Consider the following 24,872-nt stretch of genomic DNA (forward strand, 5'->3'; position numbering starts at 1 on the left):
CTAATGTCAAAGCCACGCCCATCAAGTCAATGTATGACCTTCCCTCTCATTTCAATTAATGTTGCTCTTGGTGAGTCTGTGTCTTTAAAGTCGCTGTGAGAGATATGACAGAAAGGATAAACATAAAATAATAGAATTTAAAAATAAAATTACATTTCAACAAGTTTTTTTTATATATAAATATTCAATGAAATGGAATCTAAACTCGAATCCAAACCATATATCTATGTATCTATATGCTTTGTAATTCATACAGCTCACCTGAATACATCATATACTTTATTTTCTATTAAATATAAATGTAAAATTAAAACTTTTTCCTGACGTCACGTCACGTGTTTACTTCCTTCACTTCTATAAGTCTTCACGCTTTCCTCAGTTGTTGATTTAATTACTCACTCTACGTTTATGAAGATGATTTGACGCTTAAATAACTCAACAAACACTCTTTTCAGTTTCAATACTTTTTCATTTAATCATTATACATGACTTGCCTAAGGTGCATATAACCACGCCCCGATGTAATCTAATCCCCGCCCACAATTGCCCAGAATCTACTTCTTCATTTTATCATTATTCATGTCTAGCCTAAGGTACATATAACCACGCCCCAATTTAGCCACGCCCCAATGCAATATAATCTAATCACCGCCCACAGTTGCCCACAATTGAATCTATTTTTATTCTTCTAATTAGTTTTTTATTGATCACTCTAATACAGATAACATTATAATGTATCTATATAATGTTTAAATGTGTTCTAATATGTTAATCTGTTAATATGTTAATCTAATATGTTAATTTTCCTATTCCACTAAACGTAAAAATCCCCTTTACAGTCATTGGTGTGTTCTGAAGGCTCATATACATAACCACGCCCCCCCCCCAGATGCGATCTAGTCCCCGCCCATAAGTGCCGGGTATTTCCACCCCTCCTCTCTCTTTTCGTCTGTTATTGTGAAAGTAAAAAAGAGGAGGAGGAGGAGGAGGAGGAGAAGGAGGAGGAGGAGGAGAAGTCGGTTATATTTACTGTACAGAAGCGACAGAGTACACAAGGCTGCGCGCGCTTGCTCGCTGTTATTTCGTGCCTCTCTCCCGGTTCACTGCTGCTGGTGCGCTATTGCGCATGCTCAGATCTCCAGCCTGCGCAGCTGCTTCTTTCTGCTTCACTGAAACGTTGGTGAGTGAAAATGGCGAGTTAGATTACATACAGTTAAGCCGATACAGTTATCGACTTGCTTCCGTGTGTGTGTTTGTTTGTGTGTGTGTGTGTGTGTGTGTTTACGCCTTAAATAACAATAACAACAATAATAATAAAGTCATGTCTCTGATGTGATGTTTGACATAAACATAAAGCTGCTAGCACGTTTATCCGTAGGCCAGTAGAACTGTACAGAACTTATATAACACTCCTGTTAGGATTTCTACCTATAGAGTATTCAAGCTTTAACATTTGACTAATGATAAGTTTGCAACGAATAAACTATTCCTGAAAGCTAGCTTGAAAGCTAAGCTAAGCTAAGCATGTCATTGTTCTGCAGCTGTTAACGCTACTATTACTAAACCGTCCATTAGGGCTAAAAACTTCAATCCTGTTAACCTTTAATCCATAGATAAATCTCAAACCCTAAATAAAAGCACCGTTTTATCTATATCTGGTTATCTGTAGTCTTATCTCCTGGCTGGGACTTTAGTTATTTTGCAGGTTAGACATGAATCTGACTTCTGTTACATATGCTGCTGGAACTGGACACAAAAACATGATCAAGACTCGACATTGAAGTTGATTTTAAGTTGATTTATAGTTGATCTTTGTGTGTCTATACATTTGTCACAGGATGAAGGTTTCTCAAAATCTTCTACTTTTTGTATAATATACAATCTCTGATAAATATTCTGATTTTCGGTGCATTCCCAGACTTCTAAATATAGAATAAATGGATTTTAATAAAGAACAAACATTGTGTTTATTTATTAATAATTTATTATCATAAAAGTATATTTGGATTGTTCCTATTTATTGATTTATAGCTATGTAGTTTTGAAGTTCTTTACTATTAATTCTTCTTCTTCTTCTTCTTCTTCTTCTTCTTCTTCTTATTATTATTATTATTATTATTATTATATTGCTAGTCAGGAGACAATGTGGTTTTAATAAGAACAAAAAAATAAGTTTTACTTTACTTTATTTACTCAAACCAAAATATTACAGTTATTGTTATATAATAACATATAATCATGGATTATTCCTTAGGAAATGATCCCTTAGACAAAAAGGGTACTAAACTGTACCTTTACCATTGGATCTTTTGTGTCTTTAATACGTATCTTGGCTGGAAATTAAGGATGAAGGTAAATTAGACCCGGGATAAGATTACAGATTTAAGCTTTCAGATGATACTAGGTGAAGAATATACATTAAATGTACAAATTAGATACGCTTGAGTGAACCACCATTCAGTGACAAAGAATGGCCACAGTTTTTCTGTGAGCGAGATACACTTTAAGCAGGTAAGTAGCCGTAAATATGCGAAGAACCCGATTTTCTAAGAGCGTACCACTTCTAGCAGCAACATTGCCAGCAGGCGTTCTTTGACCTATTTATTTTCTGTTGCAGCCTATTTTTTGGAGAAGAGGATTTGTTTTTTCCCCCATTGTTCCAGTCTGGGCTCAAAAAATTGTAAGCAAGCAAAAGACGACTCATCTAAAAATATATATAGGTTTGCTCTGTCGTGAGTGAAATGATGTCATGGCTTTAGTGTCCATTTCAGACAGCCTTGTCTTGCAGTCTCCTCAGTTCACATGCTCAGAGAAATCTCTGTCCTTTAGCCCTTAGGCCTCCAGCATGTTTGTACAAGTCAGCATTCATGCATTACAGGGTCAGAGAAGTGCTTAGCTTAGCTGTTACAATATGCCCACCAGTCAACTTGCGTCAGTAGTTTCTGAAGAAACTTCCTGTGAAATGCAGACTTTGCTTAAAATGTGGTGACATCCCTATGGTGGTGGAACCAGGTGACATCCTACCTTTAGATTATACGCATTCACTTTGTTGTATTCATTTAATGAAATTAGTTTGCACTAATTAGTTTAGACTCATACAATGAAGTAGCTTAGAGTTACAGTACAAGACAAATGAATACGAGAACCTAGTTGTAGCACTGGTCATGGTCTGAATGGGGTTTCACCTGAAAATAATTAGATTTTGGTTGAATCTAATCAGCCTGGTTGACTTTACTTAAAGAGATGATTAGACCAGAGCGGGTCTGCTTCAGCATGTCCTGACATTTTCCATTTCAAATCATTTAGATCAGGACATTAATCAGCACTTCTTTATTCCTTCTTTCATCAGTAATGTATTCATGTTTAAATGTGGATTCAAAACCAACAACTTCTTTTGCTAAATTGGCTGTTAACGGCCTTCTTTTCAGTCTCCCTCCACAAGCTAGAACATCTGTCTTTATTTGTTTCATACCAGATTAAAATTCGAGCCTAATGGATGTAAAGGTGACTACGTCATGGAGCGACCGCCTTCAGCATTACGCAGACCTCCCAGCGAACATGGACCGGTTGGCAATGAAGAAATACAGACGCGAGGCATATCATAGGTACGCATGATGAACAAAGTTTATCACAAGAAGCCAGAGGTGTACATGGCTGGATTAGTTGTACTTTATGCTTTTGTGTAATTGAAATTGAATTTTTTATACCCTATTTATACAAGTGTAATTGAAATTGAATACTTTAATAAGAAAAAAATGAACATTGCACAAAAATATCAACTCACAAATCTTATATTTACAATATTCTGTTAAATGTTGGATTTTTTAAATTAAAAAATAGCATTATAATATGACTATTATTATTATTATTATTGTTAGAATTTATTAATAATATCAGAGAAAAAAATATCTATCATATATAGTACAGACATCAATATTAAATACTGACATGGAATAAGCTCCTTCCTGTCAATTTATAATTATGATTGTTTTTTAATGTGTAACATTTTAATTTGATATTTTCCTCCTGGCCCTACCTGAATAAAATGATCTAGTATGCTGGATAAAATGGGGCGTCCCTGTTACCTCCCTAAAAGGCATGACTTGTTAGTGTGGAAGTCACCATCTAATTTAAAAAAATGTTAAATTATTTAATGTAACTCAAGGAGAAACACTAAGCTGAGGTCCAGTGGTTCAGCAGAAATGCTGATGTACACAGAACTGATAGATCATGAATAGGGGTACATGGTGTTCCAGTTATACTGTTTTTTTTGTCCTCCAGTAGCTGCATGGAAAACATTTTTAGTTATTAGTTCAAATCGGAATAATATATTGCATACATGTTTACATTTCTTCATATAGTAGACCTTTTTATCCAAGTAATAGGCTTTGGGTTATGTAATAAATGTAATATGTAATGTAATAAATATGTTATTATTATGTGGCCGATCTTAAAGCATGTTGTTTAGTAATCCGAAACAAACGTGAAGCTCATAGGAAAGTTATTTTAATTTGTGTGACATCTGGCTCAACCTAGCTTGATGGATTATATATATATGGTGGAATCCTGCATTATAGGCAAAGCTGGGAGAGCATTAGTGGCATCAGCCTTGGCGGCAGTTATATTCCTCAGGAGCTCTGTTAGTAGGGCAACACCAGCGGTTGTTTTTGTAATCCAGTCTTGTTAAAATCTGGATTTATTCCAGTAAGTGAATCCAGTTCTGTCAGGTTTTGCACAAAGTGGGATTCTTTCCAAGCCTCAGCTCAGAAGTCAACAGGGAAAATTTTCAAAAATATTCAAAATAGAGTTTTGATGATACATTGAGCTTTTTATAAGGTGCAGAAATGCTGCAGCTTTTGGTTTTCGATCATACACTACACAACCAGAGAAAAGGCTCACACAATCTTTAGGTTTGAAACAATATTTACATTTATATCCATTCAGATTTTTACATAATGGTGTGATATGGTTGAAAAGGTGCTGGTCACCAAATATTGACTTCTAAGCAAGCAGTCTGTAGATCAGATGTCCAGGACAAGTTGATTTCACATCCAGGCTACTTTCATTAACCACTGCACTGTGGTACAATATAATCTTTGAGTTCAGTCAGTTAGGTTTATGAGCAACCAGAACATCCGATGGACAGCACATTGAAGCTTTTACTATCCTGTAGGGCTAGCTAAGGAATTTCTGATTCATCCATCCTGACCTTTATTACAATCGTTATATCCCTTAAGCACCACTTTAGACTCTATACATAATAATCCTCCAGCAGCACCCCAGAGTTTTCCATATGAAAGGGTTGAAGCCTATGGAAAGAATTTATATTGTTGGATCTTATGCAAAGGACATAGCAGGCATGGCATGACTCCAATTCAAGAGACCCTGTTCTCCAATTTCATTGATGATGCTTTATTAGATTTTTATGACATACTGTGCATAATTGTGTAGGTGTTAATGATGACATGATCATTCACACACTATCATACCACATGCGCAATGTTGTCAGTTGTTCAAAGCCAAGGAAATTCTTTCAGTCTCTGAAATAGAAGTTTCAGGTCATGCCTCTAGTTTGGTGTTTGGATGCTTGCCGCGTTGTGTCTCTTTAAATGTCAGTCCCATGGTAAGGACGCTGAATTTACAATTCTAGTAAAATATTTTACAGCTGTGTTCTTTTTTCTTTTTCTTAATTTTCTTATGAATGATTAGGCACAAAATCAATCATTTTGCATTTGATACATCGTAAATTTAAAGTAAAACGAGGGATGCGGTTTTGAGGTGGACCAAATTCCGTTCTCAACACTAAAATAGACACCCAAATGTTTAATTATAGGAGTTCTCCAGCCACACTGGATAAAATACAGAGAGGAAGTAGAGTCTGGCAGAAAAACTAGTCTCCTGTGTCTAAACTGGACACCGTCAACCTAGAAGACATAGACATGCGAGAATTTAACAGCACTGAAGATAAAGAAGTATGTAGAAGAAAAGGAGTCTGTGGGAATTGTTCAGATTCCATTGGTATTGTGCAATCCTATTTTAGATTAGCCCAGCAGAGCCAGCTGAGCTATCACTTTAACGCCTGGGATGTTTATTCCACTGGACAAGGTCCTTGTCTGTCTACATTTACAGCTTGTTGACTTGTCACTCAGTATTTGAACAAAATGGAAATAAGAAAGACCTCAGAACTTTCATATTGCAGTCAGTTCAAACAGTCGTTGAAGTGGAAATGTTCAGATATTTAAAAGCGTTTTTTGATTCAGGTGAACTTTTACCTGTCATGGACAGTTCCCCTCCAGATTCTGTGTTCGGAGTCATTTCCTCTCCCTGATTAGAATACTATTTTATATATAAGCTCTGTATTTCTTCCCCCTTGTTGCTAATCATTGTGTTATTTTGTACAATAATGCGTTTTTCTGTTATGATTGCATTGTACTGACTTTGTTTTGATTTGTCATGTCTTGTCTTAGTCACTTGGTTTTTTGGAAACATTTAAAATAAAGCATGTCCACATGTCCATCTGTCTCCTGGGGAAAATCATGACACTTGTTATGCAGTGAATTATTTAAACTGAGATTATGATTGGAAAAATAATCAAATGAAGTTCAAAACGCAGGTTTAATATTGATGTGCTTGTTTTAGTAAATTATTGTTCTTATATGTAAAAAAAAAAAACCCATGAGTCAGCAAAGCCATGCCAAGAGTTATCTTCCTGTTTTATACCTGATAATGTTGGAAGTTAAAACATTAGAGTCACATACTTCTGGTTCAGATCCTAGTGGCTGTACTGTCAGTTTAAGGTCCAAAGGTGGTTCTCTTATCTGGATTGTCTTACGTTGTACCCTGGTATTTGTACATTCAGGTCACCCATGTGACGCAATACAGTAATGTCGGCGCAGATCCATCCAACCATGTTCACAGCCAACTGAGTGAATTCGGCTAACGCCGCTTTACAGTTATTATGTGATAATTATACAGTATATGGCTAGTGAACTCTGAGAAAGAAGGAATTAAATATACTTGCTGGTGTGTTTGTTTATCAGCCAAACCCTTTCAGCAGTGCCCTCTGCTGTGGGATCAGACAGTTCTTCTCTCCCGTTTGACTGTTCTAGATGTCTTTGAGTTAAAGTAAACAACCTCTAACCCAACAAAGACCCAACAACAGAGAATGCAGCAGAACAGACACAATAGTTTTTAGATAAACTGAGTGCCAAAGGAAGCAAAAAAAGCAGCTATTGTTGTTAACAGTGTGGACAGACAGTTTGGACAAGCGGTTTGTTTTGCGGTAGTAATGACATCTGCACTTAAAATGTGCTGCACGTTTCCTGTCTATGAAAGTGAGCCAATGGAGGGGGTCCAAGAGTGTGCTTTTATGAGGTACACTCAAATCTACATATGTATATGTGTTATAAAATTAGTTTTTTTTTCACAGATTCTTGTTCTTTGTTGACAGGAGTTAAGCTGATCAGGTTTTCTGCTGTTGTAGCCTGTTTAGGGGGGGTGTGTGCTTTGAGATGCTTTTCTGCTTAATGCGGTTGAAACGAGTACCACTTCAGTCTTCTGGACGCATTTATTCCCTGCCTTTTTTGCACGGCTACAAATTTCCAAAATAAATGGTTAAATTGGTTTAGATTTTTCATTTAGCTTCAACAGATAGCATCAGCTCAAGCACGACAGGTTTATTTGAAATCAGACTCAGTCTGGAAAACACAGTTGCATTGTTTTTTTTTATTTAATACCCAGATAGCCTTAGCTGTTTCTTAGAACAGATTCTGTATGCTGGTCAGGGGAATCTGGAAATCTTGTCTTTTCCAAACAGTGCTTTATTCCGGATTTGGCTCAGCAACATCAAAAGCTGGGAACTGAGAGAAAACCGTGGGAAAAGACATCCTCTTTGGCATCCGGAGCTCTTTTTCATGCGTAAATAATATTTGTCTAAAAATGTTGCCACTTGTATTTTGCAGCCTTAAAAGTTTTCCTACTATTCAGTGTGCTAAGGTATTCTTGTTTTACTGATTTGTTTCAGAGTATTTGTGAACAGAAGTTTGGCAATGGAGAAGATCAAATGCTTTGGTTTTGACATGGATTACACTTTAGCAGGTAAGAAAATGTTTGCAACCAAGAAATTTAACACATCATTTACATTTAGATTTTGCTGCATGTCGGAGGCTTACTGGTGTGTAATCAGTGCGAGCTGCTTCTTGTTAAACTGTGAGCGGACCACTATTCTTTGCAGCTCTGATTTGTTTTTTAAAACGTGTTGCTGGGATGAAGCAACTTTCTTCACCTTAAAAATAGCCAACAGCACAGATTCTCTGAAACTCAGAGCAAACACCCCATAGGATATATTTAAATGTTCATCATTGGTGTTCAGGAACTTAGAAAGAAAACACAAACGTCTCATTGTGTACTATGTTTAAATTTTATCCTTAAAATCCTTAAAACATGTTTGTTACTGGAGAAAAAACATTGGAGAAAAAAATACTCCTGTCCTGAAGTAAGGTATAACATATGTCATCGACAAATTAATCCGTCTTGTGTATTACCTCATTTTATGTTGGTCAACAAGGAACTCAATACTGACATTTTAAACATGCATTGAGTTTCCTGTGCTTTCTGACCTCGGTGACTCTGCCACTAACGGCAACTACTAGTTGCTAAATCTGGACTGCTTGCTTTAGGAAAGCAGATCAGCTCTGTGACGTGCCAGGACTGATAGGCCTGCATTCTCCACAGACTGCCTGCCTGCATTGTAGGCTCAAGGGAGATATCACGGGCATTTGGCTGTTGACATCCTCAGCTTTATCGCTCTCCATAAAGTGTTTACAAGATGAAGGGCTATCATGTTGTCTTGTGCTGGAATAACGCTGCGACCACAAACCTCATCAAGTTCTCAAAGATCACTTCCACTGCAAACATTACAGAACGGCTATGAGCGGTAGAAGGAAGAACCGTGTACGCCATGGCTAATCTTGTCCCAAGAACCTTTTTTCTCTTAAAATCCCACATGCGAACAGTCTCACTTTCTAAACTTAGATTAATATGTCCTCTTGACTTGTTGCCTGTATGACAAATCATCCTCCAGAATGTGTTTAAGGGCTATCATTGGCCTCTGTAACCAAGGAAAAGTTCAAAGGTCAGGATTCTATACATCAGCCTAGTGTTGATAGCTCTGAACCATGATGGGCCACTAAATCACTTTAAATTGGTGACATCTACATTTATCATGCAGTAATAGTTGCAATTATACTGACTTAAACTGCCATGAATGTAAGGCTTATGAGCAAACTACAGTTTACCTTTAAAATCTATATACTTTATAGCCTTTCTCCAGCATGAGACTAACAGATATGTAGCACCAGATTTAGGTTGATTTTGACTAATGGGGTATATGTCATTCTTCGGTTAAACTGGCACTAGCCGTTAGACAACATTCCTATTGGGCAACATACACGGATGCTTTTGAGGTATAATTATCTGCCAAAGGAGGAGATAACAGATTCCAAGGGGCCAGACCATGCCAGAGAGAGTCCTTGCTTGTATTTGAAAAGAGCTTTATGTGCTAGCCCATGTCAAATATTATATATAAAATTCATATTTTAAGTAGTCAATGTCACCTTTACTATAATCACTATAATTGTAATTGTCCTCGAACAGGGTGGATCTCGAATCTACTGGGTGTGAGTCTGGCACCCTTGATGCACCAGTTTGGTGTTTATGGGTTGAGTGAGAAAGCTGTTCACCTGGGGTTCATTTCAGGTGAACTCATGCAGAGTTTATGGTATATGTGAAAGTGATCCCTTCCCATGGCTGGCATCAGTTAACATTATTCTTATTAGTTGAATGTGTCACACAGACATGTTGCGATCTGCTGAGAAAATGGAATGCTTTCTACCAAGAAGTACAACATATAACATAGGTGACTAAAAAACAAATCCACTTCTTACCTGCACAAACCCGCATCCTCCTGTAGACACTATTAGTACTCCTGCCCGTTCCCAAAGTTGCTTCTGTTTGTACCATCATGCCAGATTTTGTAAACAAGTAAGTTATTTAAAATGTTTTTGGAGCATGTAGGTTACTCACAGAGACTATAAACAGTTGAGAACAGTTCGACAAAGGGAACACAAAAATTGCTTGGTGTAAAAGCCAGGTAACAAAGACACAATTCCGAAAATACAAAGGAATTTGGTTTAAAATTGGAGGAATGCTAATTATTATTTATCATTATCTATACTTTTATTTGTGGTTGCGTAATAGTAGCATGCATAATATTAAAAAATGGCATTTGCATTTTGACTTTTTCTTTGCTTCCCATGAGTCCGTCAAGATCCTTCAAGAGCAATGTCTAGAAACATAAATTAAACAAATTATCCTGTGGTTATAGAAACATTGATTAGAAAAACACATGCTTGCTGTATTCCATTATGGAAAAATGGCTTGCACCCCAGAAGTGATGTGAAAACAAACATCCCATGATGACACCATACACAAACAAGCCCAAAATGGAACTTGGGTTCAAGCTCGAGTATTGGAGCCAAGAATGAAGACGGTATTTGTCAATTGCAACATCTCATTAATGTTTGTTCTTGCATTCTTCATTGCTACGAAGAAGAACAAGATCTCTGAGCAGTTAAGTCAATGGACTGCAAATCCATAGTGCTTTGCCTGTGTGGGTTTTGAATCCCATCCTCGTTGGAAGCCATGTTTTAAAGTTTTTGAGTCAGGGTTCAACCCCAACTCTGCTCCCAAGAAAGGCAGTGAAGAAAGGTTATTAACCATGTCTAGTCCAAGGGTGCTGTATCATGGCTCACGCTGCACTCAACAAGTTGTGATATGCAAAGTAAAGAATTTCACTGTCAAGTAATGTATAGCTGACAAATAATGGCTTCTTCATACAATTTCTAGTGTGGTTAGCTTGAGGCACTGGACAAGAGAATGCCTAAAAATAGGTGTCTTTTGAAGGAGCATAGATCGTATGAAGAGATACTAAATGGGAATGAAGAGAAAGGTTGGGGATACGTAGGACTCCTGTTTGTAAAGAAGGAGCCGGCCTCAGTTTCAGATTCTGTAGTTTAACTGGCAACCTGCCTTGTCAAGAGGAGTTTACCTTCCTTCCCCCAGCCCACACTACAGAGCTGTAGGTCCCAAATTCTTTGGATGAATGTATATCACATACCATTATGTTTGATATGGCTCTTAAATGCAACCCTGTTTGGCATGTCATAGCTAAATTGAACCCTGACATGAATTAGCTGAATTCTTGCTCAGCTGCATGTCTTGCAAATGAGGATTTCCAATGGCTCCAGTACTACTCCTTGAGGCATTCCTAACTGCTTTTTTCAAATGATTTGTCTGTCTTGCAATCTCACGACCTGAAGCAGGGTCAGCAACCTTCTATTTCTTTTCTACAGAAAATGGCTATATATGGATGCCCATGGATGACTATGTTTATTCCTTGTTTATTTCCTTGTTTTTGTTTTTTTTATTCCCTTGTGTTTTGGTCTTGGCTCGAAATAATGGATTAGACTCAAAATTCTCAGCTGGTTTGTTCTCTGAAATGTTACAAAGATCTCCATCCATGAAAGCTCTGGACCTTAAATGGGTTTAAATGTGAAAGGGTGAATGGATCTGCTTTCGATCCAAATGAGATCACAGGACATTCAGGGAGTTCTCTAAGCCATTGTGAATGCAGTCCCTCATGCTGTTGGACACTCATCTCAGATGCTGTCCTTGGTGAGGTTCCAACACGCTTACCGATTTATTTCTGGTAACAAAGCTTGGGTTTTGAAAATGAGGACCAAATATAATCTTTGTCAGCCAGTGTGATTTAATTTTGGCTCTTTAAACTCTGTGGAATGTGTGTGGTAGGCATCCTAACTGGAAATATTACTTACACCACTATGCCTGGAATCTAAGCCAAAAATAACATGATTCATCGCGTACTCTTTAAAATGTTAAATAAAAGTATGTGCACATCATTGTTACTAATACACCCTTATTGCACACTGACATATACCTGAAACTATGATGTCACAAACTTGTTTGAACAAAAACAAGCCAGTTTGATTTGGAGTAACTTTAAAGTACTTCATGGTTATGTTTTAATGTGTCAGTCTTTTTTATGAGTCTCTTTGCCTCTGGAGCATGCGTATGTTGATAAAAGCGAATCCTCTAAAGTGCGAATCCACAACAGAATGAAAACAACAAAAATGACTACTAATCTTCCAATAACGCAGCTTTTGTAGGCTGCAAGTTCTATTGGCTATTGCCTGTTCTTTGCATTAATTTATGGACTAGGTTTGGATCTCTTTCATTCATGTCAATGAAATGAAGTTTAAATTAATTTGACAACGTAATCAGTATGTCAAATTTTAAAAACCCTCATCAACAATTATATGTAAATTTACATACAGTTATATGTGTTTTCCAGAATAGTCAATTCTCCTGTGATAAATGAGGCATAACATATTGCTTTTATTTGGTTTCAGTGTACAAATCCCCAGAATACGAGTCCCTGGGTTTTGACCTGACTGTTGAGCGACTGGTTTCAATTGGCTACCCACAGGAACTGCTCGGCTTTGTATACGATCGATCCTTCCCCACCAGGTAAGCGCGTCTCAGTAGTGTTACTAGATCAACGACGGTGGCTGTGATTAGCAAAAAAATTTTTAATCAGTACATTAGCTAACTCATCAATGGACTTGACTAAAAAAAATAATTTTCCTCTTTACTCCAGAGGTCTGGTCTTTGACACTTTATACGGCAACCTCTTAAAGGTGGATGCCTATGGAAACATCCTGGTGTGTGTCCATGGCTTTAACTTCCTGCGTGGGTAAGATTATGGTTATTTGTCTGTTTTTTGTTCTTTATATATATTATATATATATCCTGAGGTTAAATATATATATATATATATGGCTGAGGTTAAAGACCTCAGTTGTTCCTATGAGCCATGAACATGAGCTTCCAGTAATAAGTTTCCTTATTTTTCCTCTACCTTATGCCAGACCTGACATTCGAGAGCTCTACTCCAACAAATTCATCCAGCGTGATGACACTGAACGCTTCTACATCCTTAACACTCTCTTCAATCTGCCAGGTGGGTGCTTAATAACTGCCATCCGTCAACATTAGACTGGACCTGCTTAGGTTCAGGTATTTATATGCTTTCTGTTTAACAGAAAAGCCTGTTTTTTTTTTTTGTTTTTTTTTAAGCAAACTCTGGTGCTTGTACCATCGCTGGGTTGTTTGTTTGGACAGATGAGACCAAAGCAATCGAATTCGGGTGCGGATCAGAGCATGCCGATTGTAATCAGGAAGCGGTTCAACTCTGAATCAAATAAGGAATTGAATCAAATATACCTAAGTTAACTGAAGTAAAGGTGAAATACCACATCTGGATCTCCACCATTTTTCTAGATAACATCCTATAAAGTTCTGCACCCACCACCTCATTGTCTCCTCTCTGCTATGCAACAACTCCTACAATACGTGGATTTTTTACAAGCACTTTTACAGTTCACGGTCATTCAAAATTATATAGTTGAGGGATGGCTTTGGCTCAGAGTTTTTTGGTTTGTATCAGAATTTCAGAATTTCAGAGTGAGCTGGTAAACTGAGCCAAAGAACAGATAAGTGTGGGAGAAATATGATCCATGGTCCAAAGAACCAAAAAATACCGCACACACTAAACAAACAGTTTTTACTAGTTACTGTAGTGCTAAGTACCAGCTCTGTGTTCTCCATGCTTGGTTGGCTTTCATGATGTATGAATCATCTCCTTGTTCCTGAGCAATGAATGAGAGATTTACGAGTACAGATTTAACAGTATAGTACACACCCCAAGGGCATTTAAAAATTTTTTTAGGCTTGTTTAATTATAAAAACAAACCGTTTCAGTTTCACTCTGAATCAGAGTAACAGGTACAATAACATAAAGACAAGGAGTTATTGTTTTAAGCCCAATAACTTCAATCACATGGCTCTCCGTTTTCTCTCTCTCACTCGCCAGTTTTTTTTTTTCTTCTCCACGCAGAAACCTACCTCTACGCCTGCCTCGTCGACTTCTTCTCAACCTGCGACCGGTACTCAAGGTGAGAATTTCACCGATTGTGCCTGCCGTCACACGCTCACCTTGGACACTGCGTCCGCATATCAACTGAGGCAGTATCTCTCTCACACACACTGTGAGAGGCTTATCAGCACACACGCAAGGCCGATAAGCAAACGATAGTGTGGCGAAAATCGGTTTACCGCATGTTTATTTACCATCGACACAGTTGTAGCACACTGAACTGTGTACATGCATGCCATCACTGAAAAAGTCATGGATATTAACTAATCTTTTTGCATGTATCTTATAGAGAAAATCATTTTTTGATGGACACAAATAAAATACATATAGTCATTAATTGATTAATTCATTTGTTTGATAATACTTATAAACACTCTGGTGTATAGCCTTAAGCCTATACAGACGTAATTGAGTGTGTGATTTGTTCTGGTATGGATGCATGTCCTCTGAAACAATTGTTGGTCCTTTTAGGGGGAGAGGGCTTTCCTGTTTGGCTCGGAACGACCTCAAACAAGGGAAGACTGTCCCATTTAAACCATGTCTGACTGTCGATAGTGTGTATTGAGTACCCGGTTGCAGAGCCTTTAGCCTTTTGTCCCTTTTTCAAATTCTCTAGCTGTGAGACGGGCTTCAAAGACGGAGACCTCTTCATGTCTTTCAAGAGCATGTTCCAGGACGTGCGAGACGCCGTCGACTGGGTCCACTTTAAGGTACCAGGACACTTGAGGTCTGAACAGAGCGCATTATTGTAATCCATATATTTTCAAAAGGCAAGAAGTGCGAGATGGAGTTTTTACCTTTCTAGGATGATGGACTGCCTGAAGGCATATTCGTGTATTTTAATATAATCTGAAACAGGGTCCTTGTGTCCATAGGGAACTCTGAAGGAGAAAACAGTGGAAAATCTGGAGAAATACGTGGTGAAAGATGTAAGTGTGCCCTGCTTCTGTGTTCTCCCTGTTTGGCTTTGGTTTCATACTGAGATGTTTGGTGTGAGTCATTTCTCTCTGTGAATCTCGTCTAAAGCCCAAGCTGCCTCTGCTGCTCAGCCGCATGAACGAAGTCAGCAAAGTGTTCCTGGCCACCAACAGTGACTACAAATACACAGATGTGAGTTTACAGACAGTGCCCAGCTGTCTTAACAGACTTACACACACCTATGTAAACACGAGGAAGAATTCACATTTTAACCACTACAAAAAAGAAGGAAACAATTTCGATGACAAAGTGACACGACATTCTGTTCTAATTTAATTCTATGTAAATCAGGGGCGACCTAGTAAAGCGCAGACAATTGTTGTGCATAAGTTCTTTAGTTCCACACTTTACAACCTAAAACAATTAAGTTTGGAAGGAGGGAGTAGAAACCTCTGTAGACGTGCCTCCAGAGCTGAAGAAGACGTTGGGGATTGTAGTTTGAGGCAGCCATATTTGTAGGCTGCAGTGTGTTCTGGGAATTTGGAGGTGAATTGAAGTTGACATGACAAATTGAAGCTAGTATGAAGTAACCTGTGAATCCAACAACCCGTTTCCACATTCCACATCCACCACAGCATGTTAAATAGTTAACTTTAGAGCTTTAGCTACTGCTTTTTCTCATTAAATACAAATAAAATTACTAAATGTATTAATATGTATTTACTTGCAGAAAATTATGACCTACCTGTTTGATTTCCCTTACGGTCCAAAGGTGAGCGTTTTATTTCACACCCCTATTTGTTTAATCATGAATCAGTACAAACAGTAATACTGACACTATTAGTATTTTAATTGGTTTCAAAAACAGCTTTATTGACTAAACTGGAACAAGAGGCATTTAGATTTTGGATTTAAGGAAGTTACGTATCAGAAGAAGTGTGAAGCAAAAATGGACTGAAACCTAATTAACATTCACTGCTGAATTGAATCGTGTGTCCTGCTTGTAGCAAGGCCTTCCGCATCGCCCGTGGCAGTCTTACTTCGATCTGATCCTGGTAGACGCACGGAAACCACTGTTCTTTGGCGAGGGAACTGTGCTGAGACAGGTCGATACGGTGAGTTACACATATGCTTTCAGGAACATTTTGCTCTGCTGGAAAGCACAGATTCTCCGGCTATTCTCTGGTTAACTGGCTATTGGTCAGGCAGCACATGGCTGAGATTTTTCTAAGTACTCTGAGTACAGAACAAACCTGCAGGTCCATGCGAGGACTCACAGAGTGTTCCTATTTTGCCATCACATAAAAAAATGTAAAAATAGCAGATGAATGCTGTGTAGAATAACGGAACTGAAAGGGAAGCTGATAAATGTGCTCTGTTGTAGACCACCGGGAGACTCAAGATCGGAACATATACCGGCCCTCTGCAGCATGGCATAGTCTACTCTGGAGGTGAAACACACACACACCTGCAACACATAAGTTGTGCTCACTCTTCACACACATACCACATACTCACTGCGTCTGGTGTGTCCAGCTCCAGTCGTGGAGCTCAACTGGCCTGATCTTGTGTAAGCACGCTTAAATAAATGGATCATGATTTCATTAAGGTGTGCAGAGACCTAATCATCCTAATCTCTGTCTACTGTCACATTTAATCTCAATTCATGGCATACAGATCATTTTAGTCAAAGGGCAGCTATAAAATTTCATCAGTCAAAACTACTAGTAATAAAGAGGGACAAAAAAGGGACAAACATAAGATCGTTTATTGAAGGAAAAAAAAAAAGGCAGGAACTTGTAAGTTACAGACTAGCGGACGCTCCGTATACTGTAAATGGACCAGTGTGTGACTGTTGAAATTTTCTGTGTGGAGATGTTTATTGACTATTTTCGGAAGTCGTGTCAACACAGGAAAGCTTTGTGGTTTCTTGGTAATATGTCAAACTGCATTTTTGTCTTAGAGAAAATAAAGAAGGCTGGTGAGAGTTTAACTGGTTTAACAAACATTCAACACGAACATTCACAATAACCGCTTCTGAGTGGTAACCGTAATTCTGACCTGGGTCAGGTTGATTGATTATTGATTACTTTCAATAGCAGCAGTTTTTATTGTGTTTTGTTGTTGTTGTTGTTGTTGTTGTTGTTGTTGATGACATCCTCTCATTGTCTTTGGTATATAGGTTCCTCAGACATCCTGTGTGACCTGTTAGGTGCTAAAGGGAAAGACATCCTCTACATTGGGGACCACATCTTTGGAGATATTTTGAAATCCAAAAAGCGCCAAGGTTGGAGGACGTTCCTGGTAATCCCCGAACTCGCCCAGGAGTTGCATGTCTGGACCGACAAGAGCTGTGAGTCCTTTGTTTAACTAAGATCAAAAAACGTGACTCTTGTGCGGTGCTCATGGTTGTCACTGTGTTTGTCTTTCACAGCGTTGTTTGAAGAACTCCAGGGTCTGGACATTTTTTTGGCAGAGCTGTACAAGTGAGTTCATTGTACACCTTTGAATATCCAAGTGTCCTCCCTGTGTGTGTGTGAACTTTGCACTAGTCAAAGGGGTCAGTCTTACTCAATTTCCTCTTTCTCAAAATGCCCCTCCAACATGACCTACATCTCTCTCTCTCTCTCTCTCTCTCTCTCTCTCTCTCTCTCACACACTCTCTTTTTCTCTCCGTTTTTCTTATTCTCAGGCATCTGGACAGCAGCAGCAACGAGAGACCGGACATTAGTGCCATCCAGAGGCGAGTGAAGGTACAAACATGCATAGACACTCCTACCATTGATTCCTCTATGGTTGCAGTATAAAAAAAAGATGTAAATCTGTTTATTGACAAACACTTCACAACAGTCCTATTCCTAAATACAACAAAATTAGGAAAAAAGCTTAACACCAAGTCTTAGTTTTTCCATGACCCTCTTCCTGATCTGAAAAGGTTAGCGTCAGAAATCTGGTGTTATAACCAATGTGTCCAGAAGTGCAACCTTGCAGTCAAGAAAAAAAATCCCCACCAGCATCTTGTTATTATTAGAAACTGTCTTGTTTTGTTGTGAGACAAATACCTTTTTACCTCAGATGTTTTCTAGTAACAACAAGATATATTTTTGTTCTAACTCTAATATGAGCAGGTGTGTATAAACTGATAGATATACTATATGTTTATTTTTTTTGCATAACCAAAAGCACCAAACCCTAAGAATCTTTTTTTTTCTTTCTTCAAAATTGCTATGAATGAAACGTCTTCATTTTATCCGGAGGGTGTACAAACTTTTGCACTTAACTATATATGTAACAATCAAGTCACACTGGATATTACTGAATTATTTTCCTGTACCAGGACTTGTTTTATTTCTTTTATACCACCGCAATTTGCCAATGATAACATTTATTTATAATGAATGACACTTTTTATCCGTTTACAGTTACTTTACATTTATGGCTGTGGAACGTCCATGAAACAAGTGAATTACATCATACAGTCGTTCCCACAATGTCTTTTTTTTCCCATGTTTGACATTAATAAGGCATAAAATGAGAAACTTCAAAGTTTTTTGTACTGAAGACTTTGTCAGAAGGAGACTCCAGTGTCCAGACAAGGCAAAGTTAAACATACTGTTCATGGTAACATGTTCGAATGAGCCTCTGAGCTGCGGTTATAGAAAATGAATCAACACCTTATGAAGAGTATATAAAGAGAATGATATAGGACTCTCTTGTTGCCCTCTAGAAAGTGACCCACGACATGGACATGTGCTACGGCATGATGGGTAGTCTGTTCCGCAGTGGCTCTCGCCAGACCCTGTTTGCCTCGCAGGTGATGCGCTACGCCGACCTGTACGCTGCTTCCTTCATCAACCTGCTGTACTACCCATTCAGTTACCTGTTCAGAGCTGCACACATACTGGTGAGAGAAACACACACACACAAAACATCTTTATGGCCTGTTATGATATGAAAGTATGTAAGTCATTTTGACAATCACAGAATAACTATTATTTAGTATCAAGGATTAAAAGGAGTAAAATGGATGTTTTTAGTGATTGTATGTTGTATAAAAACAGTCATCTGTAAAGCTATCAGTGTGACAGTTCGACTGCTTTGCTGATACACAGAGGTTCACTAGCAAGAATTTTAAAATCACTGTGTGGTATTTCTGTTACATTGTGTTAGGTAAGCAATATTAAATGTACCGAATACATTTACATTCTGCTGGAAACCTACTGGCATACTGACTGTCTTACTGACTTACTTACTGACTTGTATACATACTCAATTACTGACTTACAGATTTACATACTGACTGATATAACTACTATTTTACTTACTGACTTACTGATTTACTTACTGATTTACTTACTGACTTACTGATTTACTTACTGACTTACTGATTTACTTACCGACTTACTGATTTACTTACCGACTTACTGATTTACATACGGACTGAATTAATGACTAACTAACTAACAAGCTAACTTACTGAATTACTCACTTACAGATTTACATACTGCCTGAATTACTGACTTACTAACTTATTCCCTGACACCTTTGATGACATACTGACTGACTACTGACTGATGTACGGACTGACATACTGATTTACTTACTGACTGACTTTCTATGCAATTTCTATTAATATAAAGAATAGTTTATTGCTATGTTATTATTATTAGCCATGTTATGTTAGTATATCTATTGTTATTGTTATTATTATAATATATTCGTGGGCTTGTGCAGGATTGTCAGTGGACATTTTATTTCTTATCTGCTGCATAAGCATGACTTACTGATGCCGAAAATATTCTTTTGCTTGTTTTTTTATTTTCCCAGATGCCCCACGAGTCGACGGTGGAGCACACGCACGTGGACGCCGACACAGAGTCGCCTTTGGCCACACGCAACCGTCACTGCGTCGACTGCAAGGAAATAGACTGCAAACGCAGCCAGCTGACACGCTCCCTGAGCGAAATCAAACCCCCTAAACTATTCCCCCAGGCTCCACAGGAGATCACACACTGCCACGACGAAGACGACGACGAGGAGGAAGAGGAGGAATAGACGTCTCTCATTTAGTCAGGCCTGAACTTTTCTTCATTTCCCAAAGGGAAAAGTTTAACTTTAGTAAAGGGAACAATAGTAAGGGATTTTAAGACAAAGAGGAATCTTAGCTTTAAGTTTAAGTATATAGATTTTTTTCTAACTATATGACGTGTAGCATGTGAGAGTCAAGCTAAAACGGTTTATATATCAAAGTTAGGTTTGGCTGAAGAATCTTAGAAAAGGTCTCTGTTGACCTGTTTTCAGTTATTTTTTTTATTTTTTTTTGCAGAGTTTTACAGTTAACAACATAGTTAGAAGACAAAACAGCGAAGCACATGTGTCAGTTACGGTAAGCTACAGAAACTCAGGCTGATATAAGACGTGTATAATAATGAGTTTACAGGAGATGCACAACTCATTTTTAAAGGTCAGTCATATATAAAATGACCACACAAGCAGCTATGCTTCATGTTAGTTCATTTCCAGCCTGTTATTACTGAATTGTCTAAGCATCTGTATATCTAACATGATACTCATTATGCATCACGCTGTAATTTAGCTGGAAATGCATCATGTTTAATCTGATTGTTTTACACCTAATGACTGTCTATAGTTAGAAAAGCAACCCCACTGGGTTCATGCTGTTTCTCGGCTCATGTTTTAATATTTTTCTTTTCTTTTTCTTTTTTTTTTTTTAACACAAGCCTTTGTTTCATTTGAACATCATTTGTCTGTACAGCAGATTTTGGCTAAACGCTGCCTCATACAGGACTTAGGGGGAAGAGCAAAGCATGTGTTTTGGCACGATGTGCCTCTTATTAGAGAGCTGCTCATGATGGGAATGTAAATGAAGTCCAGAGGGGGGCTGCAGCACGCCGTGACGGCCAAAGTGACGGCTACGAAAGAATGCCACTTACACAAGTGCCCCTGTTACTTGGCAACCGCCGTGCCAGGCAAACCACATATGGTTAGTTAGATGTCGTTGTTTTTTTTGTTTGTTGTTTCTTTTTAATGGCAGTGATATCAAGTTGCCAAGTATAGTGCTATGCAGCAAAGCAAGCTTTTCTCATTCACACAAAAACACTTCAAAGTATCGTCATATTTTTATACTCGACATCTACGTTCATGGAGATAACCTACCAAAATTTTAATCTTTCCAGTGCCATGATGCTAACAGACATTTTTAGCCATACCATTTGCCACGCTGTGCATAAAAGTGACCTTGATATGCAAAAAAAAAAAGACAACATAGAAAAATAAATAAAATAATCCTCTTGTAAATAGTGTACTTTATAGCTGGTGTGAGTAGAGAGTGTCCAGAAATAAAATATATTGGATATATAAAATATATATGAGCATCAGATTTCGAGAGCATTTAGCTTGGCAGATTGCAGTTTGAGTAGTTAAGTTTAGCGTATGATATCAATGGAGAGTTTACCTCCAGAGGACCAATAACATTAAGAGCACTCTGACCAGTGATATTCTCAACACAGCAAGGTCCCTATAGCAGAGGTGCCAATATTTACAGTGAAACTGGTGCATTTACTGGTTTTGACTCTTAGTCGATGTGATACGAGAGACATAATAGCTTTTTTAATATGTCGTTTTAATTTTTTTTTTTTATCTTGGTGCACTTTGTACATTCTCTTGCCAGTCAATAGAAAACTAGCAGGCAGAACTGATCTGTTTGGTCGGTAAAAAAAGAAGGAGCTGAATTATTTATTCCTGCTGTTTGACACATCTGAAAAAAGTAACCTTATCGTCCACCATCTTGCTCGATGCCTGGGGTCTAGTTAGATGATTGACTTACATGATTAAACAGTGATAAAACCACTGGCAACCACTGTATATAAATAAAAGAAACCAGAATAGATATGCAATGTTGGTGCCTCTGCTGTAGAGTTAAACTGGAAGCAATAGATACAGTAGATTTGTAGTTTTTTTTTTTTTTTTGAATGAATGAATGAATATTATATTTGATAGAAGGGAAATGATTCAATTGCTGAACAGAGCTGTGAATTGAGTCTAATTGTCTCTTACAGGAGTAAGTAGACCAAAAAAAAACTCACATGCTCACTATCAAGACACAAGATAACAGCCCTCGGTTTACGTTATAGAGCTAATCAGGGCTTATTAAACTTTTGTCAGTATTTTGGTCAAACAGTTTTTGTTCCAAAGCATTTCTAACATGTAAATGACACCGATTCAAACAAGCTGTTTAACACTTGATAAGATAAAGCTACATTTTTATCCAGCACAACGTACAGATTACTGTATTTACAGTCTGTTGTTAATGTACATGGTTTTTATTATTATTATTATTATTATTATTATTATTATTATTTTATTATTATTGTTTTTTTTAAATAGTCGTAGTTTAGAGGCAGTCGCTGAAAATGAAGGGGGGGGCAGGTATTACTTTCTAAAGATAAGGCTAATTAGGTTAGACTAATTAGCCTATAATGCTAATTAGTTTCAGGTCTAACTATGCGAACTTCATATGCAGATTATTTTACTGTCTTGTTTTAAAACTGGAAATCCACATAATCCACAGTAAGCCGTACGAACTCGAAACCGGATGTCATCATGTATTTCCGACGAAGGTAAAAGTTTTGCACACACAAAAAAAAAAAAAAAAAAAAATCGACAGAAAACACAGACACCATCCCGAGAAAACCTTGTAGCATTTGCGCCAGAACACTGTTTAGACTATTTTGATGATTATTAAAAGGCAGTATTTTGTGCCGTGTATCATTGGGTAACGTGAGCGATGTTACAGCAGTTTTGTTGCAGGCTTTGTACAGAGTAAAGTCTATAGAATCACTCAGGTGACATGCTGGTTGTTGTTTATTAAGGTGCGACCACATAAATTGATGCATTTTATTTTACACGCATTTCCGCTAAAAAAATTAGCCCGAAGTCACGTATTAAGTGACATTTTTTGAAGTCAGCTAACTCATGGCCTCAATACATTATGGCCGCACCCTATTAAAAATAACCACAGTGTCGCCTCAGAGGTTCCTTATAAAAAAACAAAAACATTTAACTTTGAAAGGGAAAATATGAAGAACTTGGGGATATTTGAGAACGGCACAGTATCCATGTGTGCCTTTATACCAATGTTGCAGACTGTTTCTCATGCATTGTTTACAGATATGTATAACGTGATAATACATACTGTACTTTTGCTCTTTTTGTGTTTTTTTTTCTTTCTGTCGATTATAGAAACCTGCATTCATTTTGAGGCATTTTGGAAGGACAGGAACTGTCCTGTATGCATATGTACCTACCATTACAGATTCCTCCTTGTCGATTTATTTTCACAGTGTTGAGTAGAAACATGTAGACAAAACAAAAAGCTGCTGTGTAAAGTGCAAGGTGCGGGGAGAAGGTTTGCTGTGTTATGATTCCTAGTGTTCGTTTCTCTTGTATGTCTCTGTTCAGCTTGTACGTTTAGGGAGGCTGCACTGAAATGTGAAATAAAGATCATCTGACATAACGTCTGTCTGTCCTGGTATTTTATTAGTACGTAATGCTGCCTTCCTGTGCTACTGGATTTATCATAGAAATACAAGTTTCCACTCGGAAGTTGCACATGACAAGACATTATTCATAATAACGCTCTCTGGTGTTTATAACAGTTTATAATTACACCCTTCAGTGCCACCTAAATGAAGATGAGGTTCCCTTTTGAGTCTGGTTCCTCTGAAGGTTTTTTCCTCTTCCATCTAAGGTAGTTTTCCTCACCTCAGTATTGATCATTAGGGATAAATACAACCACATTTAAATATGTCTAATATTAATTTGGAACTTTGATATTAAACTTGTATTATGTTTCTTATGTAGGGGGCCACGGTGGCTTAGTGGTTAGCACGTTCGCCTCACATCTCCAGGGTTGGGGGTTCGAGTCCCGCCTCTGCCTTGGGTGTGTGGAGTTTGCATGTTCTCCCCGTGCCTTGGGGGTTTCCTCCGGGTACTCCGGTTTCCTCCCCCGGTCCAAAGACATGCATGGTAGGTTGATTGGCATCTCTGGAAAATTGTCCGTAGTGTGTGATTGGATGAGTGAATGAGAGTGTGTGTGTGCCCTGCGATGGGTTGGCACTCCGTCCAGGGTGTATCCTGCCTTGATGCCCGATGACGCCTGAGATAGGCACAGGCTCCCCGTGACCCGAGGTAGTTCGGATAAGCGGTAGAAAGTGATTGAGAGAGTGTTTCTTATGTTCTGTAAAGCTGCTTTGAAACAACATCCTTTGTCTAAAGCGCTAAACAAATAAATTTGAATTTGAAGGTTCGGAATTACGAGTTGGAAACTCAAATAATCTTGAAACCTACTCATGTTGTATATTTTTTACAACTTCATGAGTGCTCTAGAGATTAGTGGTAAGTTCTGTCGTTTGAAACACATTATTGTGGACTGCACAGACCTACACTAAATGCACACACTTCCAATATATATCCATCAATCTGTTTACATGCTGTTTTTTGCACACTTTTTGCTATTTGCACATTCTGTCTGACATTTCAGTTGATTGTTTGCTGTTTTGCACAAACCTGTACAATATCTCAGGTAACTGGTGATATAACACCGTGTTCATTCCAGTATTTCTGCACACGTAATATTGTCTGAACATACAGTATCTACACTGGTCGGCGCTGTTTCCGTTTATTGTCTTTTGTGTATTGTCTTGTCATTTTTTGTCTTTTGTCCCACACTGTCTTGTCTGTCTTTTTTGTCTTGTCCTGCACTGTTTGCACCAGGTTGCAGTTGCACTATATGTGGCTAGGACTAACTTACTAAGTCCTTAGCCCTGTCTTTGTTTTGTGTAGCACCACAATCCTGGAG

The 24,872-nt window shown here is 38.0% G+C and overlaps 1 protein-coding gene across 3 annotated transcripts; it reads left to right on the plus strand.

The window, feature by feature from the left end:
• Positions 1–1,021: 1,021 nt before the first annotated feature.
• nt5c2b (5'-nucleotidase, cytosolic IIb) lies at positions 1,022–23,528 on the plus strand. Of its 3 annotated transcripts, XM_060861050.1 has the most exons (19): positions 1,024–1,180; positions 2,618–2,680; positions 3,476–3,605; positions 8,024–8,097; positions 12,489–12,606; positions 12,737–12,832; positions 13,008–13,099; positions 14,036–14,093; positions 14,691–14,784; positions 14,950–15,003; positions 15,101–15,184; positions 15,723–15,764; positions 16,000–16,107; positions 16,377–16,443; positions 17,175–17,345; positions 17,427–17,478; positions 17,685–17,745; positions 18,720–18,896; positions 19,820–23,528. In XM_060861050.1, exons 3-19 carry the CDS (start codon positions 3,493–3,495, stop codon positions 20,045–20,047), a joined length of 1,689 nt encoding a protein of 562 aa, XP_060717033.1. In that variant the 5' UTR covers positions 1,024–1,180; positions 2,618–2,680; positions 3,476–3,492; the 3' UTR covers positions 20,048–23,528. The 3 variants fall into 3 exon arrangements, with proteins under 3 accessions (XP_060717034.1, XP_060717033.1, XP_060717035.1); XM_060861051.1 differs by lacking the exon at positions 2,618–2,680 and having other exon boundaries at positions 1,022–1,180; XM_060861052.1 differs by lacking the exons at positions 1,024–1,180; positions 2,618–2,680; positions 3,476–3,605; ... (2 more) ...; positions 12,737–12,832; positions 13,008–13,099 and adding an exon at positions 14,546–14,587 and having other exon boundaries at positions 14,039–14,093; positions 14,689–14,784.
• The last annotated feature ends 1,344 nt before the right edge of the window (positions 23,529–24,872 follow it).

This window comes from Tachysurus vachellii, chromosome 24 (genome assembly GCF_030014155.1).
Source record: "Tachysurus vachellii isolate PV-2020 chromosome 24, HZAU_Pvac_v1, whole genome shotgun sequence".
In the NCBI taxonomy this organism is placed as follows: Eukaryota; Metazoa; Chordata; class Actinopteri; order Siluriformes; family Bagridae; genus Tachysurus; species Tachysurus vachellii.